The 19,078-nt window shown below is 43.3% G+C and overlaps 1 protein-coding gene across 1 annotated transcript in view; it reads left to right on the top strand.

Annotated features, from left to right (window-relative positions):
- The window catches only part of LOC141510699 (uncharacterized), a 186,792-nt gene that overhangs the window by 9,169 nt on the left and 158,545 nt on the right, over positions 1–19,078 (top strand). Inside the window, 1 exon segment of the mRNA XM_074220270.1 lies at positions 3,134–3,193. Coding sequence (XP_074076371.1) covers positions 3,134–3,193 — 60 coding nt within the window.

The raw sequence follows: 19,078 nt of genomic DNA, 5'->3' as shown, positions 1-19,078 counted from the left end.
TCTGTCCACATGCCCAATGGTGACTGTGCTCATGGAACATTTGCATGTGAGTGCCCATGTGTGTCTACCTGTGGATGCCTGGACATTCTCACAGGTCAGTTGTGTGTGTGCACCTCCTTGAATGTGTCTAATCATGTGTATGGTCAAACTGCTAGCATGTGGCTTTGTGCACATACATGTTCTTTATATGTGTCACTTGCATGCAAGTGTGCACACTTGTATGTTTGGTGCCATGTTGGTGTGTGTGGCACACGTTAGCTTTTGCATGTTTTAAACACACACACTTGTATACAGGTCTAATTGTACATGACTGAGCATCTGCAACAGTTTGTAGCCAATCCTTGCATGCACAAACACACATGTACACACATGTAGATCTATGTTGGTGCAGGCTGTGTATGTTCTGGAGCACATGTTTCTGTGTGACTGAGTATGTACACGTGGGTCTGTTTCTCAGATACATGCCTGCATTTGTATACACGTGGGCTTGTCATGTTGCAATTTTCACATGCACTTTTGGGTCTGGCTATAGGTGCACCCGTGCCTACGCCTGAGCTTTTGTGTGTGTGTGTGTGTGTGTGTGTGTGTGTGTACGCGCATATGGGAGTTTGTGGGTGTAGATGTGTGTGCTTGTACCCTGTGGGAATGAATCTCACTGCTCAGTTCCTGTGCTTGCATTTCAGTGCCTCCACACAGCCCTTGTCCTTTCAGTTAGTGAGTATTCATCAAGCACTGATGTTTCCATTAGGAATTCTGGGAAGCACTCTATCTGCCTCTGCCAACCCTTCTCCACACCTTGTAGGGTGATCCTCTGTTTGGTTGCCGGGAAGGTGATTCTTGGTAGTGACCCACATCTTTCTGGGAGAGTGCGTTCTAAGCTCTCTGCTCTGTTTTGGTGGCAGCTGTTAAAGCCTGGGTGATCTGACCTTAGTTCTTCCATCTTGGATTGTTTCTTTCTTGACCCTGGAAGTTCTGGATTTTTGGCTGTAATTCTGATAGTTGAGGGGGTCAGGAGGTGACCATAGGGGTAGTTTTTTTTTTTAAAGATTTCTTGGAATACACCATCCAGATTTTGTGTTTTTGTGTGTTTTTTTAAAGTTTCTTAGTATTCTATTGATTCTTAAATTCTCAGTCTTTTTTTTTCTAGGTTGTTTTTTTTTACTATGAGATAACTTACATTTTCTTTTTTTTTTATCTTTTGATTTTGTTTCAATATTTCTTGCTGTTTCATGAGTCATTGACTTCTGTTTCATTCTAATTTTGAGGGAGCTTGTGATTTTGGCAAAGCTTTGTATCTTTTCGTTTTTTTTTTATCTTTTAAAGCAAGCATTCTGTAGTTCTTATTTCTTCTCCATTTTTTTTCTAACTCTGTCATTTCCAAAAACCTGCTTTAACTGAAAAAAAATTTTTTTTTCAGGCATCTAGATGGTACAGTGGATAGAGCACCAGCCCTGGAGTCAGGACTACCTGAGTTCAAATCCATTCTCAAACACTTAATAATTACCTAGCTGTGTGGCCTTGGGTAAGCCACTTAACCCCATTGCCTTGTAAAAACCTAAAAAAAAATTTCCCCTTCATCTTAAATTCTAATTGAATTTGTGTCCAGACTGTGTTTTCCTCTAGGACTTTGCTAGTAGAAGTTATAGTCATGCTCTTCAAAGTTTATATCTCAAGCATCCCTGAGTATCATTATAGCTCTCGATGAGGGGCAGCTAGATGTGGCAGTGGATAGATAGAGCTCTGGCCTTGGAGTCAGAAGGACGAGAGTTCGAATCCAGCCTTAGACACTTGACACTTACTAGCTATGTGACCTTGGGCAAGTCACTTAACTGACTGCTTCCCATCCAGGGCATCTCCAGTCATCCTGATCCATATCTGGCCACTGGACCCAGATGGCTCTGGGAAGAAAGTGAGGCTGGGGACTTAGCACAGCCCCCCTCACACAAAACCAATTCACGTGCTTGTTCTGGCATTACCTCCCTAAGGTCATGATCTTTGAAAATGAAGCTCTTGATGGTCAGATTCTTCTTGTGTTTGCTTATTCTTATAGCCTCCATCCTGACTTCAGACTTGATGTGAGGGCCGAGCTCTACAGTGCTTCTGGAGGGGAGGTCTGGGATGATTTGGTTGCTGCTTTTTGGGGGTTTTGAGGGTTGTTATTCCAGGATTTCATGGGCAGCTCAGGCTGGGGACTTGTAAGCTTTCAGTTCTCCCAAAGGGGTATGGTTCAGTACAAAGTTCGATTGCTGCCCCCTAGTCTGAGCTCTGCAAGTTCCTGACCTAGGTTTGGTCTGAGCAGCATACCTATGGGCTTGTCCCTTCATGGAGCTCCAGTAGATTGCTGTTGAACTTAACCATCATCTAGCTGGAGAGCTAGCTGGTGAAAGGGGCAGGAGGGTGGGCTGCCCTTTGGTCTGTTATTCCTGCCTTGGCCACAGACTGGGCCCAGAGATGGAGGTGAGACCTCCCATCATGTGCTGCCCACTCTGGCTTCTCCACCTGGAAGCCTGCCCTGGATCTGTGACTTGGAGCCGGGTTGTAGGGATCAGAACTCTACCAGATCAGTCCTCTCCCCTTGCCTTGTGCTCTCTGACCTTTCAGTCTATCCCTGCACAGACTTGGCCTGGAGCATGAGCCTGATGGATATTTCCATCAGGAAAGCATGTGTTTCTTAGATGTATTTTGATGACTTTGGAGTGAGGGGGCTTGACCATGCATCTTTCTTCTCTTCTGTCCCCACCTTTATCTTCATATCTGAGCATACTTTTGACCTCTTCCCTTTAAGCCTGCCCTGGGTCCTCATGCCTGACTCAAGAGAGGCCCTTTCTAAGTCTTTTCTTCTTGTGTTTCCTGACTCTGCATCCTTCATTCTTCACTGGTCTACATTCATTGATCTATCCGAGTAAGCCTGTGGTGGGTCCTCTCCTTGACATTGTTGGAATTACAGGATGTTATTTCTTGCCAAGTTTCTTTATTTCTCTGAATTCCTCATTTTTGTCCTTTCTTACTGTATACTGTTATTTCATTGCCTTCATAGAGCAGTTTGTTTAGCCATTCTCCCTTCCAGTGGGCCCATTTGATTCACTTTTTTAGGAAATTCATAGTTTACTAAGGGTCTGATGCTGTCTTCTAGGTGTTGAAGATGAGAAAATCTTGGTCCTCAAAGAACTTCTCTTCTGGGGTTGGCACCAAGGTACTGCAGAGACTTGTTAAAAAATTATTTTCATAATTATATGTAAAGATAATTTTCAACATTCATTTTGGTAAAGTTTTCTCTCCTCTTCCCCCTGGATAGCAGGTTATACAAGTCCAGTCATGGAACACTTATTTCCATGTGGTCTAGCTGTGAAAAAAGAAAAAAATTAAAATTAAAAATCAAAAAATTTAAAAAAGTGAAAATAGGATGCTTTGATCTGTATTCAGATTCCTCTAAATGTGGATGGTATTTTCCATCAGAATCTTTTAGGACTGTCTTTGATCCCTTCATTGCTGAGGAGAGTGAAGTCTACCACAGTTGATCTTCACACAGGGGTTCTGTTAAAATGTACAGTGTTCTCTTGGTTCTGTTCACTTCATTCCTGCTGTGACTTTTTTAAAAAAATTAATTATTCCTAAGTCTGTTTTCCATATCAGTTGTTTTTTCAATGAGATATTTCACATTTTCTTCTAATTTTTCATTTTTTTTTTTTTGTTTTGGAGTATTGATTCCTGATTTCTGGTAAATTCATCAATCTCCCTGAATTCTATTCTTTGTCTGAAGGATTTGTTCTCCTCAGAGAGTTTTCTTATCTCTTTTTCCATCTGGCCAATTTTGCTTTTTAAAGCATTCTTCTCCTCAATAACTTTTTGAACTGTTTTATCCATTTGACCTAAGCTGGTTTTTAACATGCTATTTTCTTCAGCATTTTTTTGGATTTCCTTGACTAAGCTGCTGACTTCATTTTCATGTTTTTCCTGCATCTCTTTTCTTTTCCCAGTTTTTCTTCCAACTTCCTCATTTGATTTTCAAAGTCTTTTTTGAGCTCTGTCATAGCCTGAGCCCAATTTCTGTTTTTCTTGGAGTCTTTAGATGCAGGAGCTTGTGCTTCCTCATCTTCAGACTGAGTATTTTGATCCTTCTTGGGCTCATATGCAAAATATTTCTCAATAGTCTTCTTTTTGTTTCTCTGCTTGCTCATTTTCCCAGCCTGGGCCTGGTTTGGGGTGCTTCCTGAGCTTTTGGGACACTCCCACAAGGGTCTCAGTGTGTGAGGCTCTGTCCTCCCTCCTGGTCTGTGAATGACCATAAGCGCCCCCCTCTGCCATGGGGCTGATGTGGGGGGGGGGTCTGCTGTTCAATGGAGGGGCCTAGACTGCGATCAGGATCTGAATGTGGTCAGAGCCCCAGAGTCCTGTTCCAGGGGCAGAGGACCGAGCTCTGCAGTTTCTCTTCACTCCCCTCCCTCAGCTCAATGGGCTCATGCCCTGGGGGCTCCTGCTTACCAGCTCTGCCTGCTTCTGTTTCCAGCTCTGGGCTGCAGAAAGACCAAGCTGCTCCCTGTGTGCCCCGAGGGCTGGGCTCCATGTGCTTGCTCTGGCAGAGGTCCCCCGCTGTTCCCCCACTTTGTGCCTAGTGCTCCTCGGGGTGCAGCTCTGGAGACTCCCCCGCTGCTGTGAGCCACGGCTCCCAGCACCCTGGGGCTGCCTCCGGGAGGCTGAAGTTCTTTGGCTCTGGTGGGCCACCCCTCTGGCAGGCCGCCTCTCTGATCCCGGGGAGCAGAGCCTTTCTGCTCTTTTCCAGGTTACCTTGAGCAGGAGAACTGCCTCACTGGGTCTCTTTGTGGGTTCTGTCTCTCAAAAGTTTAGTTAGAGTCCTTAGCTGATGAGTTTTATCAGAGAGCTCCTAAGACTCGATCCCTTCTTGTTGCCATCTTGGCTCCGCCTCAAAAATTAATTATTCCAACTACATGCAAAGTTTTCAATAATTATTTTTTGGTAAGGCTTTGAGTTTCACATTTTTCTCCCTCCCTTCCTCTTCCCCTGATAAGAGAGTTGTGACTCTTCTAGGTCTTTCTTTTAACCTATGACTTTTCAAGGACCTATGCCCGGCAGTGGTACTATTGGGTCAAAGAAAATGAAGAGTTTAGGGGGTGGCTAAGTGATGTAGTAGATAGAGCACCAGCCCTAGTCAGGAGTATCTGAGTTCAAATCCGGCCTCAGACACTTAATAATTTACCTAGCTGTGTGTCCTTGAGCAAGCCACTTAACCCCATTTGCCTTGCTAAAAAAGAAAAAAATGAAGAGTTTAGATTTTTTTCTTCCAGAATTCCAATTTGTTCCCTGTAGAACAGTTGGAACAGTTCACAGCTTCACCAACAATAACAAATCAAAGACAACACCTCTAACCAAAGCCGTTGACAAAATAAAATCCATATTGCTGCATGAATTTTCTTTTGTTTCTCCTTACCTAACTGCTGCCCACAAGCTAGAGGCTGTGGCTGGACATATGTCCCTCAGAATTTAGTGAGCAATAGCTACACTTTGCATGAGACAGAGAAAAAAAAGAGCTGCTCATCACAGTGTAGGAAAGACCTTGGAGGTAGGAGAGATGGAGCAGAAATGTAACTCTGCAAGCCTGGCTCGCTGTGCTGAGGCAGAGTGACCTTGTATCCCTGTGAGACAAGAGAAGGGGGCAGTGGATATCTCTGGGCTTTTGTGCCAATTCTGTCTTCTTGTGGCAATTAGGAGAGGAAAGAACTGAAAGGAGCCCTGAGCTGTAAGCTGGTCCTATGGTTGAAGCAGGGACATGGCAAAAAGGGTGAATCTAGAACTATTCTTCATTCTTAAAAGTTCCCTTTAAATAATATTTATGCATTAAAAATACTGATTCCCAAGAAAATGTCATCATGAAAGCCCATGTTAAACTAGGATACATGCAGTTGAAGCTCCCTTTTCCACAAGAGTCCTGTCTTAATACTGTGCCAGTGCCTCTCCCTGACAATTTTGTATTTTGTGTTCTTGTGTTGATCTTTCTGGGAGCTCATTGCCTCCTTGAAGACAGTGACTACTTTGTGTTTCCTGTCATATCCTCAGTACTTGGTTCTTGGTAGAAATTTTACCAATCCTTGTTAAATGAATAAAACCATAAAAGAGCCTCCTTTACAAGGGATCTCTCTTATTAAAAATTATCCAGAGAATACTGAAGTAAAACAAGAAGATTCCCCTCCATACGGCAATAAGAAAAAGGAGTCAAAAGAATACATACTGGCAGGGGTGGCTAGATGGCACAGTGGATAAAGCACCAGCCCTGGAGTCAGGAGTACCTGGGTTCAAATCTGGTCTCAGACACTTAATAATTACCTAGCTGTGTGGCTTTAGGCAAACCACTTAACCCTATTTGCCTTGCAAAAAAAAAAAACCTCAAAAAAAAAGAATACATACTGGTCAAGAAGAGTGGGATAAAAATGATCCGAGGGCCCATTGATTATGTGTTGCAGCTGTTCACCAAAGCAGTGACGCAGGAATTATCTGCAGAGTTCCGTCATGTTCAGAGAGCAGACTCCTGTGGAAAGGTCCGAGAGCCTGGAACATCTGCTTTGGCACCCTTCCATGGAGAGTGGCTCCAGAAGCTGCAAGGAAAGTGAAATTTCACAGAAAACAGGATGTGAAAATCAGGGTGTACAGGCCACACAGGGAAGAGCAGGCCAGCTGGTCAGCATGGGAGCCGGAGCTTCCTCTCTTGAATCTGTGACTGGTGGGACCTTCAAGGGTAAGCAACAGGGGCCATGTCCTCTTCTGATCACCAGTGTGGCCAGAAGTCTGGGCAACTGCTTCTTTTTCTTCCTGGTCCTTCCTTCTCTGAGGCTCGAGTCAAAGACTCTGCCTCCTTTGGAATCCTACTCATACCGGAGTCAGGACATCACCTTGTGATACCATTGGTCCTCTTTGAAAATGAAGGGCAAAGAACCACAACAACATGGCATGGACCCTAGTAGACCAATGAGGTAGAATCATGGGTTCACTGTGCCTTGACCTTGCTCTGCAGGTTCAGGTTGAGACTTCGCCTTTCCCATCTGGGTTATCAGGTAAGAAACAGCCTTTGAGGGACGGCTAGGTGGCATAGTGGATAAAGCACTGGCCTTGGAGTCAGGAGTATCTGGGTTCAAATCTGGTCTCAGACTCTTAATAATTACCTAGCTGTGTGGCCTTGGGCAAGCCACTTAACCCCATTTGTCTTGCAAAAAACCTTAAAAAAAAAAACAAAACAGCCTTTGAGGAAATATTTGGTATTTCCTTCAGGAATGATGGGGAGTCAAGGCTTTTGTGGGGAGTGTAGTGTCTCTAGCAGGTACCTCTGTTGCCATCAAGGTTAGTTTCTAGTCTATAGGTGTAGGACATTCTATGTCTAGAAGACTATGGGAAATATTAGGCCTTGAGCCTCAGAATGCTTCTCTAGACTTAGTGAAGACAAAGGTTAGGGGACTGGAGGATGTTGGTTAAGTGGTAGATTGAGGTGCTTTTGGGATATCAAGCTTGGTTTACCCAAGGCAGTGCCAGGGTGATGATAGTGCCAGGGAAGGAAGTGAGGAGAGACAGGGCAGGAGGCAGTGACCATCCAAAGGTGACCCTCCATTTCCTGGAAAGAAAGGGAGTTCTTGACCCTCTGAACAGCCAACCATTCCTGGACAAGGGACAGTACTGGGGCAAGGCATCTTTGGGCTTTCTAGGAGACCTGGATTCTGGAGATGCCTCCTGAAGTCAGAGGATGTATATCCTGTGACCTTGAAAAAGATTGACCAAGGACCTAAAAAGTATTAGGTGGTCAGGGATGGCTGCTGGGTGATGGTGGCAGAGAGAGAGAGAGAGAGGAAGTGGCCATGAGGTACTGATAGGATGCCTACCCTTGCATGTTGAGGAGTGTGAAGAAGGAGCACCTGCTCCTGGTGAAGCTCCTGAATAGATGGAAAGAGTTTGGGAGGAAAAAGTCAAGGAGCAGGAAATGTTCCTCGTGAAATGACATGGTATCCAGAGGAGGATTTGGGGCAGCTCAGTTCAGCAAGGATTGGAGAGGCCTTGCTTTGTGAGAGGCCCTGGGCCCCAAAACTAGACCCATCTCCTGTCCTCAGTAGAAAGGATGGGTATGATCTGTACAAAGGACAATAACCTATAGTGCGTCTGCCTGCCTCCACTCTACCCCATCCTCTTCTCAGCCAACAGAAGGATGCTTCTAAAGCTTAGGACTGATCATGTCACCATGGCCCCCCCCCCCCCCCATTACTCACTCCTCTGCTTCAGCTGTTGGCCTCCTTGCTTCTTTCAAGTCCACCCCTCCTACAAGAAACCTTCATTGAGCCTCCATGGCAGTCCCTTCTGTTCACTGTTTCCTATTGATCCTGTTTATATGACTTGTTTGTAGAGATTGTTGTTTCCCCATTCAACTCCTGGTATAAAGTAGAAGCTTAGTAAATGATTCCTGATTGATTGTTCTTTGGGAAATTATTGTGGCAGCTGTGTGAAGGGTTGGTGGGAGGGAGGACTGGCTCAACCAGGAAGAACATTCAGAAGGCACATTTAGTCATGTAAGTACAAGGGGATGAAGGATGGATAGAGGGGACAAAGATGAGTGAACAGTGAAGACCCAAGAAGTGATGCTGACAAGCTTTGAAACCCCATTGAACCTAGGAGGAAAAAGAGTGGAGAGGTGAGGACAAAGATGAGCCTGGAAATAGGGGGTGCCCTCCACAGGAGCATTGGACACACTGAGGTTAAGGTGCCTGACAGGATCATGATTCTAGGTTTAGCTTTTGCTAGCCAGGAGGTTTTAGTTGTGGAGCATGGAGCTGCTGAAGAGGGAAGATTAAGGGTCACTGAAGGGGATGGGAGTCATAGCTGAGGGATAGAAGGGTCATGTCTTCCTTAGTAGCTCAAGCAAAGCATGGCAGACCTATGGAGTGGGGTTTGAAGCCCACACTGAGGGAAGTGAGACAGAAGAGGAGCCTGAAGTCTAGGAGGATGGGAACTGAGGAGGCTGGGAGCAGAGATTTCAGATACCACAAGCCCAGTGCTCATGATGTATCAGACCCTGCGCTAAGAGCTGGGAAGACAAGAGCCCCTGCCCTCAGGGATTATCCACTCTCCTGGAGAGAAGCAGTTCCCCAAAGAAAACCACAGTGATTTGGGGGCACAGGTCCCCATTTCTCATTCCCTGGGAGCCCTAGAAAAAGGTTTTACCTGTGTGACAGTGACAGGGAAGAGCAGGGGGCATCTGTCAGACACAGGAAGGGGAAACACTCCTTTGCAGGGTCCAGTGATGCTCAGTGGAGAAGAGAGAGGCTTGAATCAGTAGGGATCTAGGACGGTCAGTATTTGGTAGTTGGAACCTCAGGGGCCCAACTTAATGCACCCTAGAACTGAAGACACACTGAAAGTGACAGTGATGAGCTCCTGGCAAGAATTGATGTTTGTGGCCTTGTTCTTGGGTCCCTGTGTGGGTACCGAGAGTGACAGAGGGCAGAAGATGCCTTCCAATGTTGGGAGGAGTGATGGAATTTCTTATTCTTGGCCTAAAGGGCAGCCCAGAAGTGGGTAGGGCATGGAATCGATGTCCAGCTGTGATGCCAGCTGGGTCACCTTAGGACCACATTCTCTCCACCTCTACTTCCAGTCTATAAAATGGGGCTCTAGGAATCATTCTCTTATTATCTTCTCTCCCAGGTCTTAGTATACCATTAAGGGCCATAGAAATTTAAGTTATTACTGAGTGACCCTTTGCAAATCACTTCCCCACTGCTCCTCCATTTCCTTGTTTCTAAAAGGGGATAATACAGTGTCTACACAGTGGATGTGGCTTTCTAGCCCTGAAGTCCACGCCCAATGCTTTATTCTTCATAGTAGCATTAGACGCTGGCCCTCCCAGAGTTAGCACAAGGTGGACAAGGAGGCTGGTTTCCAGAGAAGAGTTGGCCACAGGCCCAGAACTGAGTCCGGGTTGTCCTGGGTGCAAGTACCAGATGATGAGGGTCTTCTTTCATCATGTTTTGGTTCTCACTAAGCATTCTTTCTCCATTTTGCAGTCCAGTCCTCTTGTATATTTTTCTAACCCTCTCTGAACCTCCTCACCCACAGATCTGTTATCTTCCATCCTCTGTAGGTGTTTCCCATTGCTTCTTCCCATTCTCTTTCCTGAGTGCCATTTTTGGTCATATTACCCTATTCCAATTTGGTTTTGGTTTTGACTAGTTTAGGGAATTAGTAATGTGTGCATCATTTCATTTTCTTTTAAAAGTGAGACTCAGACCCAGGCTAGGGAGGTAACTAGAGAACATTCCCAAAAAAGAACCACCCAAAAGACTGATAGAGAGACTTAGAAAGCAGATCATTGCTCTTTGATTTTGGAGGATCCACACCATGAAGGCAGTGAGGAAGAAGCCAGAGGGACATTTAAAGGAAGGGAGAGGATGTCAGAAGGCTGATCCTGGGAGAAAGAAGTCTTATAAGTGTGAAGATTGTAGGCAGGGCTTCAATCAGCAGCCAACCTCACTGTAGCCTAGAGGCTTCAGACTGAAGAGGTTGTTGGCCTCTATTGGGGTCAAGGTACAGTGTCTGACTCTGGCTGATCAGAATACTAGCTTGGAAAGTCAGGTATAAATAGTCCTTGTGAACATTTGGAGGGAAAGGTATCTCTAAACTTGTAAACTTCATATTTCTTTTTTTCTTTTTTCTTTTTGGCAAGGGAATGGGGTTGAGTGACTTGAACAAGGTCATACAGCTAAGTGTCTGAGGCTGGATTTGAACTCAGGCCCTCATGATTCCAGGGCCGGTGCTCAATCCACTGCACCGCCTAGCTGCCTCTTCATATTTCTTTTGAGCTACTACAATTCTGCTTTGAGGACAGTTAGGTGGTACAATGGATAGAATGCCAGAGCAGGAGTCAGGAAGAACCAAGTTCAAATCTGGCCTCAGACACTTGCTGTGTGACCTAGATGAATCACTTCACTGTTTGCCTCAATTTCATCTGTAAAATGAGCTGGAGAAGGAAATGACAAACCCTTCCAGTATCTTTGCCAAGAAAACCCCAAATGGGGTCATGAAGAATTGGACATGATTGATAAATGATTGTAGAACAACAAAAATTCTGCTTTGCTCATAAAGCAGTGCCTTTGCTATGGGGATGCCATACTGGGAGGTCTTTTGCCACTGTATTCTATGTCACATAATTCCAAGGCTCTTCAGAGAGATATTGGGAGTGTCCTTGCACTGTTTCTTTGTGTACTCTTGCCTTGTGTGGCTCTTTTAGGCAAGCATATGTTTGGCATTCCAGCAATGTGGCTAGCCCATTAGAGGGCTGTTCTCTTCAGTAGTCTGAGTGCTTGTCAGTTTAGTTCATTGTCTGGTACTTTATCCTTCCAGTTGGTCTTCAGAATCTTCTTAAGACAATTCAGATGGAAATGACTCAGTTTCCTAGCATGGGGTAGACTGTTCAGGTAGCAATAAGATCAGCACAATGACTCTGTAGACCTTCAGTTTAGTAGGCACCCCAATACCTCTTCTCCACACTTTGCTTCAGAACTTCCAAACACTGAACTAGCTTTGACAGTGTACATCAAGCTGTTTATGTGTGTGGACTCGGTAAGTAAACTAACTTATTCACACTATCCAAAATTTTTCCATTTACTGTAATGGATGGTGAGTTGTGGGTTGGTGGAGAATTTCTGTTTTCTTGTGCTGTCAGGCCAAAATTAGCATAAGCATCAGAGAACTGACGCATACTCCATTGCATCATGGTCTCAGAGACTACATTGAGTGCATAGCCATCTGCAAACCAAAGGTTGTGCATTTTTTTCAACTTTCCCTCCACTTTATTCTTGTCTTGCAGCCTTTTCAAGTTGAATAATTTAGCTGATCTTGATGCCGGTTTTGACCTTGGTTAAGGCACCTGTCTGTATTGCTGAAAACCTAGCATGAAAACATCATGTTGAACCATGGGAATGAGCACACAGCCTTGTTTCATGCCATTGATTGACTAGGAAATCACAAGAGCTTCATCTATCATCCAGAGCCTGGGCAAGCATGTCATCATGAGATTGCCATACAATACTGATGAATTTCTCTGGGCAATCAAATTTTGTTGTAATTTTCTATAAGGTCTCAAGACTGACAGTATCAAAGATCTCAGTCAGATCATCTATCTGCTTCTGTCATTTTTTTTCCTTGAGTTGTTGGGCAAAAAACACCATATTGATCATTCTTTGGCCCTTTTTTGGAAGCTACATTGCCTCATGTAGAGGATGAAGTATCAGCCTATTAGGGAGAACTTTGGCAAGAATTTTGCCAGTATTGACTAAGACAGACTTCTCTGTGACTGTTACAGTACAATGTATTGCTTTTACTTTATAGAGATGAACAGTGGAGGCATCCTTGGACTCTTAGGGGATAACCTCCTCATGTCATACAACCTGGAAAATTTTAGTCAGTTTTTGGATGAACAATGAACCCCTAACCTTGTAGAACTGGGCTGGAATAGAATCAGCACCAGGTGCTTTACCACTTGAAAAGAGCCTAATGACATTCCAAACCATTTTTTTTCTGTTGGAAGTTCAGCTAGGCACTGATTGGCTTCAATTTAAGGAAAATGGTCAGTGGCTTCAGCATTGATTAATGGCAGTCTGTTGAGAACACTCTGGAAGTGTTCATCTCATCTCTCCAGGATCATGTCCTTATCACTAACCAATGTGGTTCCACCAGCACTGAAGAGTTCAGATGCACCATATGTCTTTGGTTCATAAATCATCTTCAGGTCATCATAAAAATGTTTTGGATTCTTACTATTAATATTGATTTTTTGATACTGATTTTTATTGAGCCAGGAACCCTACATTTCTCTAAGTTTCATTTAAACTTACTTTTATGGAATTAAATTTTTCCTTAGATACATTTGAACTATCCTGCTGGTAAACTCTGTGGAGTTCTTGCTTTTCATTTAGCAGTTTCTGTATTTCCCCATTGTTTTCATCAAACCAGTCTTGGTGTTTCTGAGTGTTCTGTTTGTTCAGATGATCAAATGCAGTGCTGTATACCAGATCTTTGATAGATGCCCATTCATTTTCTGCTCCACTGTTGCCAACTGTCTGTTGGCACACTTTTCCCTCCAAGTTAGCAACAACTGTTCCCATTCAGAGACACACTCTGATCTCTTGACATTAATTCTTCTAATAGTCATTTTGCCTTGGGACTGTTGCTTTGCTTGAATGTCAGTATTCAGCTTCTAGAGGATAAGTCTGTGGTCAGTCCAGCACTCTGCACCACACATTGCCTTTGTCACTCTCACATCCTGTCTATCTCTTCTCCTTACAATCACAGTCTAATAGATGCCAGTGTTTACTATGAGGGTGCAGCTAGGAAGTTTGATTGTGTTTAGATAAACAGAAGACAGTGTTTGTGATGTGAAGGTAGTAAGTGATCAATGAGTGCCTACTGTAGCATTAGAGTCACTGAGAATTATAAACTTGACCTCTTTTGACACATAGACAATAAGGATTTCCATGTCTGCATGTGGCAATCACATTGTCATAAGTCACTACTTTGGGAAAGCATATAAACTTGTTGGCCAGATTAGATTTGATTTGATTGTATAACCTGCACCAGTTTTGTGGAATTCCTCATCATGGTGACTACTCCAGAAAGACGTGCATCCAGCCCCAACTTGGTAACCTTCATTGCCTGCCTTGCTTCACTCAGTACTGCTATTTGGAGATATCTGATTAATTTTCTTTCAGCAAGAGCTGTTCATCTTTCAGGTCTATTGGATTTCATGTTCCCCTTAAATGTGTAACATTCCATGTACTAATGGTGAGTGAAATCACCTTTGCAAAAGATTTTGTACATCTTTTTTTGTGTTTTGACCTCAGGGTCAGATCCCCATCTGTTATGGTAAGCAGCTCAAGGTTTAGATTAGATAAAGCAGATCATTTTTAGGTCACCTTTTTTAAATCTTTCATCATGCCAGAAAGTGAGTGGTGTGGTTGTTGACAAAGGCTGCTCAGATACCCAGGAATAGCCAAAGCCCACTACTTCTTCAGTTCAGTGAGAAGATAAACCTATGGCTCGATCTCCCCTGTGCATGGTTGTGACTCTAGCTCCTAGTGTATATACCCTTGTTGTTTTGTCAGTTATCTATTGTTACAGGACTTTGAGATAAGTTAAAATGGTAAAGTGGTAAAGTGAGATCTTTTGATTTGCACACATATATTGGATTTAAGAGTCAGAGTTGTGATGTCATCTGCCTCACTCTTTTGCAGTCATCAGTGTCCAATGGTAAGATAAGTCCAGTTGACCTTGGTGTCTTTGATGTCTAACCAATCTCCACAGGGCCTACTTAAGCTGCCTTTGTGGCTGTTGCAACAAATTCTTTAATTCTGCCTATTTCATCATGGGAGTCTTTACATACTTGGGTGGATACCCTCCTTATTCATTGATGAGTTTGAAGTCCCATGTTGACTCTGGTTATAGAATATCAAGGCAATTTCCTTCATAATTTTTTGAAAGATTATGTCCAGATTTTTTTTCTTAATGACTTTCAGTTAGTTCAATAATTATTATCTCTCCTAAGTGTTTTCCAGATAAGATGTTTTTCCAGTGAGATATTTCACATTTTCTTCTTTTTTTTTATTCATCTTATTTTGTTTCGTTGTTTCTTGAAGCTTATAAAGTCATTAGCTTCCACTTGCTTAATTCTGATTTTTAGGAATTATTTTCTTCCCCGAGCTTTTGGATCTTTTCCTCCTCCCCCCCAATTTTGGTTTTTGGGGAGTTGTTTTCTTCTTTTTTTCCTAGTTTTTTTTTTTTTTTTTGCAAGGCAATGGGGTTAAGTGGCTTGTCCAAGGCCACACAGCTAGGTCATTATTAAGTGTCTGAGACTGGATTTGAACTCAGGTTCTCCTTTCTCCAGGGCCAGTGTTCTATCCATTGCACCACCTAGCTGCCCCCATGGGAATTGTGGGGTTTTTTTCTTTTTTTTTAGAATTTTGCAAGGCAAATGGGTGTTAAGCTACCAAGGGAGTTGTTTTCTTTCTGTATTCAGTCATTTCTGCTTTTTTTTTCTTTCTATTTTTTTAGGCTTTTGCAAGGCAAATGGGGTTAAGTGGCTTGCCCAAGGCCACTTAAGTATCTGAGGTCGGATTTGAACTCAGGTACTCCTGACTCCAGGGCCGGTGCTCTATCCATTTATGCCACCTAGCTGCCCCTCTTCCTTGCTTTTTAAAATTCCTTTTTAGCTCTTCCATGACCTGAGAACAATTCATATTTTCTTTGAGGTTTTGGATGTAGCAGTTTTGACTTTGTATCTTCTTCTGAGTTTGTGTTTTTGATCATCCTTATCGCCACTGTAATTTTCTGTAGTTAGAATTTTTTCTGCTGTTTTTTCATTTTTCCAGCCAGTTTATTGATTTTTAACTCTTTGTGAAAGTGGGGCTCTACTTCTGGAGTGGAGGAGTCACTATCCCCAGTTTCAGGGGTTTTTTTGTGCAATTGTATTCAGAAATAACTTAGGAGACTTGTAAGTGTTCTATTCTTCTAAGGTGGTTTGATGTAGGGAGATGTATATTTAGTATTATTCTGACCTTTGCTCTGCTCTGTGAGTGACCATAAGTACTCTTTCCTGTCTTGGGATCGTGACCACCCTCTCAGCTTTACTGCAGCTACAAGTTCTGGTATACTAGAGTTCTTCTTTTCCCTGGGATTGAGAACCAGGTCTGTGACCCAGATCCAACTATGAGCAGTACAACAGAGTCTTGCCCCTAGGGCCAGCAAAGGGACCCCTGTGATTGCTTTCTGACCAACTGTCTGACCCCTTACAGTCTGTAGGCTGAGAGACCTAAATCACCAGTGTGGCCACTGATTTAATCACCTCTAAGATCTGCTACCAGTTTGGAGGGTTCAGCATGCCTCTCTTACCCTGGTGTAGCAGACCTTTTCTGTGGACCATCCAAGTTGTCTTGGGCTGGAAAATTATTTCACTCCTTCATTTTGTGGGTTCTGTTGCTCCACAATGTTTTAAGGCATTATTTAAAGTAGTTTGGAAGGTTATTGGGAGAACTCAGACATTTCTCCACCAACTTGGCTCTGAGCCTTGAGGATAGAGAGAGTAGAGAGGACCCTCTGGTTTTCACTTAGAGTTGAGTGTTAAATACCCACTTTTAGATTTTTTTTAAAGTCTCTGAACTGTTAACAGGGAATATAGTACAGTAATATGATGTTTGGAGTCTGTCCTAAAGGAGTGGTTGTTACTTGTGGCTGCAGGCTCTGGGCATCTCTCCCAGGTCACACATAAGCAGCTGAAGATTGGTTGCCCTGGGGGCATCAGATTGCTGTGAGAGAGAAGTGTATGATTTGTTTTTCTTAGGGCAGCTAGGTAGTGCAGTGGATAGAGCACTGGCCTTGGAGGCAGGAGGACGTGAGTTTGAATTCAACCTCAGACATTGACTCTTACTAGCTGTGTGACCTTGGATGAGTCACTTAATCCTGATTGCCTTGCCTCCAGGGCCATCTCCAGTCATCTTGATTCACATCTGGCCACTGGACCCAGACAACTCTGGAGGAGAAAGTGAGGTTGGTGACTTAGCACAGCCCCCCTCACTCAAATTCAATTCATGTGCTTGTCATGGCATGACCTCCCTGATGTCTTGGTCTTCTTTGAAAATGAAGGACAAACATTATTAATACGAAGGGCAGTTATTCAGTTAGAAGGTCTTGTGAAATATGGTATAATATGTTGGTTTAGATCCAATTTCTGTGAGATTGATATTGCTTTCTAGTTTTTCCCATAAGTTTTTATGAAATAGCTGTTTTCTAAATAATTTGTGTTTTATAGTTTTTGAACACTGTGTTTGATTGCTTCTGATTCTCCCTTATCTAGTCTGTTACACTGAAAGTCTTTCTAAAATTTTCACTTAGGTTTATGGAATTTCCCATGGTCATACTCTCCTCATCCCAATGATTCTGACCCCCATTGATCTTCAAAGCCCTACTTCCCATCCCCCTTTTCCATGCTCATTTTCTTATCTTTAATCTCTCCCTTTCTATTGGCTCCTCATTACTGCCTACATATGTGCCATCTCCCTCACACTCAAAATACTCTTACTTGGTCCTTTCCATCCCCATTGTCCCATTTATTTCTTCCCCTTTGTGGCTAATTTCCTTAAGAAGACATATTCTTTAGATGCCTCCACTCTTTTTAATGCCTTGCAATTTGGCTTCTGATATCATGATTCAGTGCAACTGCACTCTCCAAAGTGACCAGTGGTTTTTTAGTTTGCCTTTTCTCAGTCCTCCTTTTCCTTAAGCTCTCTGCTACCTTTGACACTGGGATCATCTCCTCTTTGACACTTTCTTCTCTTTGGGTTTTCATGAGACTTCTCTTCTGATTCTCTTCCCACCCCTCTGACCACTTCTTCTCTGTTTCCTTTGCTGAATCCTCCTCCAGACCACTCTCTCTTAAGGATCTTGCTTTGGGCCCTCTTCTCTTCTCCCTCTAGAGTACTTCACATGGTGAGCTCATTAGACCCTATGGATTCAGTTTTCATCTCTGTGCTAATGATTCTCAAATCTTCTTATCCAGCCCTAACCTTTCTGCTGACTTTTAGTCTCACATCTTCAACTGCTTATCAGACATCTTGAACTGGATATCCAGGAGACAGGTTAAATTCTTCATGCCCCGAACCATTATCTTTTTTCCTAAACATTACTTCCTATGTTCCCTAATTAATGTTGAGAATACCACCATTTTCCCAGGTTTGCATTGTTATCCTGGACTCTCCTCCCTATCTCTCATCATCTCATATCCAATATGGTGTCAAGATCTCTCTCAGATATGCCCCCTTCTTTCTCCTTTGACCTTGCCTCTATGCTAGTGTAGATACTCATTGCTTAACACTTGGATTGTTATCTAGAGGCAATGCTCTGCCTGCTTCTGGCATCCCCTTATCTTTACAGCATCTTCCATTCAATCTCCTAAGTGTTTTCCTAAGCCTCAGTCCAGTTATGTCATCCACCTACTCAATAAGCAGTCTACTATTGCTCCCAGTAGCAAATACACAGAGCCCTTCTTGACATTCAAGGCTCTTCCTGACCTGCCTCCTCCTCCTTCCTTTCCAGTTTTCTCACTCTCCATGACACTGACCTACTCCCTGTTCTGTAAACAAGATCCACAGGCATTTTCTCTGACTGTCCTTTATGCCTGGAATGCTCTCCCTTCTTTGCTCTGACTCCTGACCTCCCTGACTAAAATCCCACCTCCCACAGGAATCTTTTCTGGTCCACCTTAATGTGGATGCCTTTCTTCTACTGATTATATCCAGTTTATCCTGCATACAGCACAGTTTTACCTGTTTGTTTGCATGTTGTCTCCCCCATTAGATTGTAAGCTCTTTGTGGGCAGGGGCTGTCTTTTCTCTTTATCATTGGCACTTAAAACAGTGCTTGGCACACAGTAGGTGCTTACTGACACTAGCTTGCCATCCTACCTAGACCAAGTGAGGATCAGGAGACCAAATCCCAGTCCTTGCTTTGGTTTTGTGTCTTTAGTCAGGTGCCTTCTTCTTTCTTTGTCTCATATCCTCAACTTTTCACTGGGGATGTTAATAATCAGTGTCCTAGGGGCAGCTAGGTGGTGTAGTGGATAAAGCACCAACCCTGGAGTCAGGAGTACCTGGGTTCAAATCCGGTCTCAGACACTTAATAATTACCTAGCTGTGTGGCCTTGGGTAAGCCACTTAACCCCGTTTGCCTTTCAAAAACCTAAAAAAAAAAATAATCAGTGTCCTAACATGTAATGGTTTGACTTGAGCCAAGGCCTTCCTAACTTTATGCATTTTGATAAATTGGCTCTGTCTGGGACTCAGGAACTATTTAGTAAGTAGTAATGGATTTGAATTTAATTAACTACTCCTAAGTGTTCTGGTTTCAGGTCCCAGACCTATCCTAGTATTTTTCTAATTTCCTCCCTGTGTTGACAGATTAAGTCCTTTTGCCTCTCTTTAAAAAATCACTTTTCCCTTCTTACCCTTTCCCATTCTTCTCCCAGAGAGTAAATGACATATTTTGC

This window comes from Macrotis lagotis, chromosome 1, assembly GCF_037893015.1.
Source record: "Macrotis lagotis isolate mMagLag1 chromosome 1, bilby.v1.9.chrom.fasta, whole genome shotgun sequence".
In the NCBI taxonomy this organism is placed as follows: domain Eukaryota; kingdom Metazoa; phylum Chordata; class Mammalia; order Peramelemorphia; family Peramelidae; genus Macrotis; species Macrotis lagotis.
This window is presented reverse-complemented; position numbering and strand designations above follow the sequence as displayed.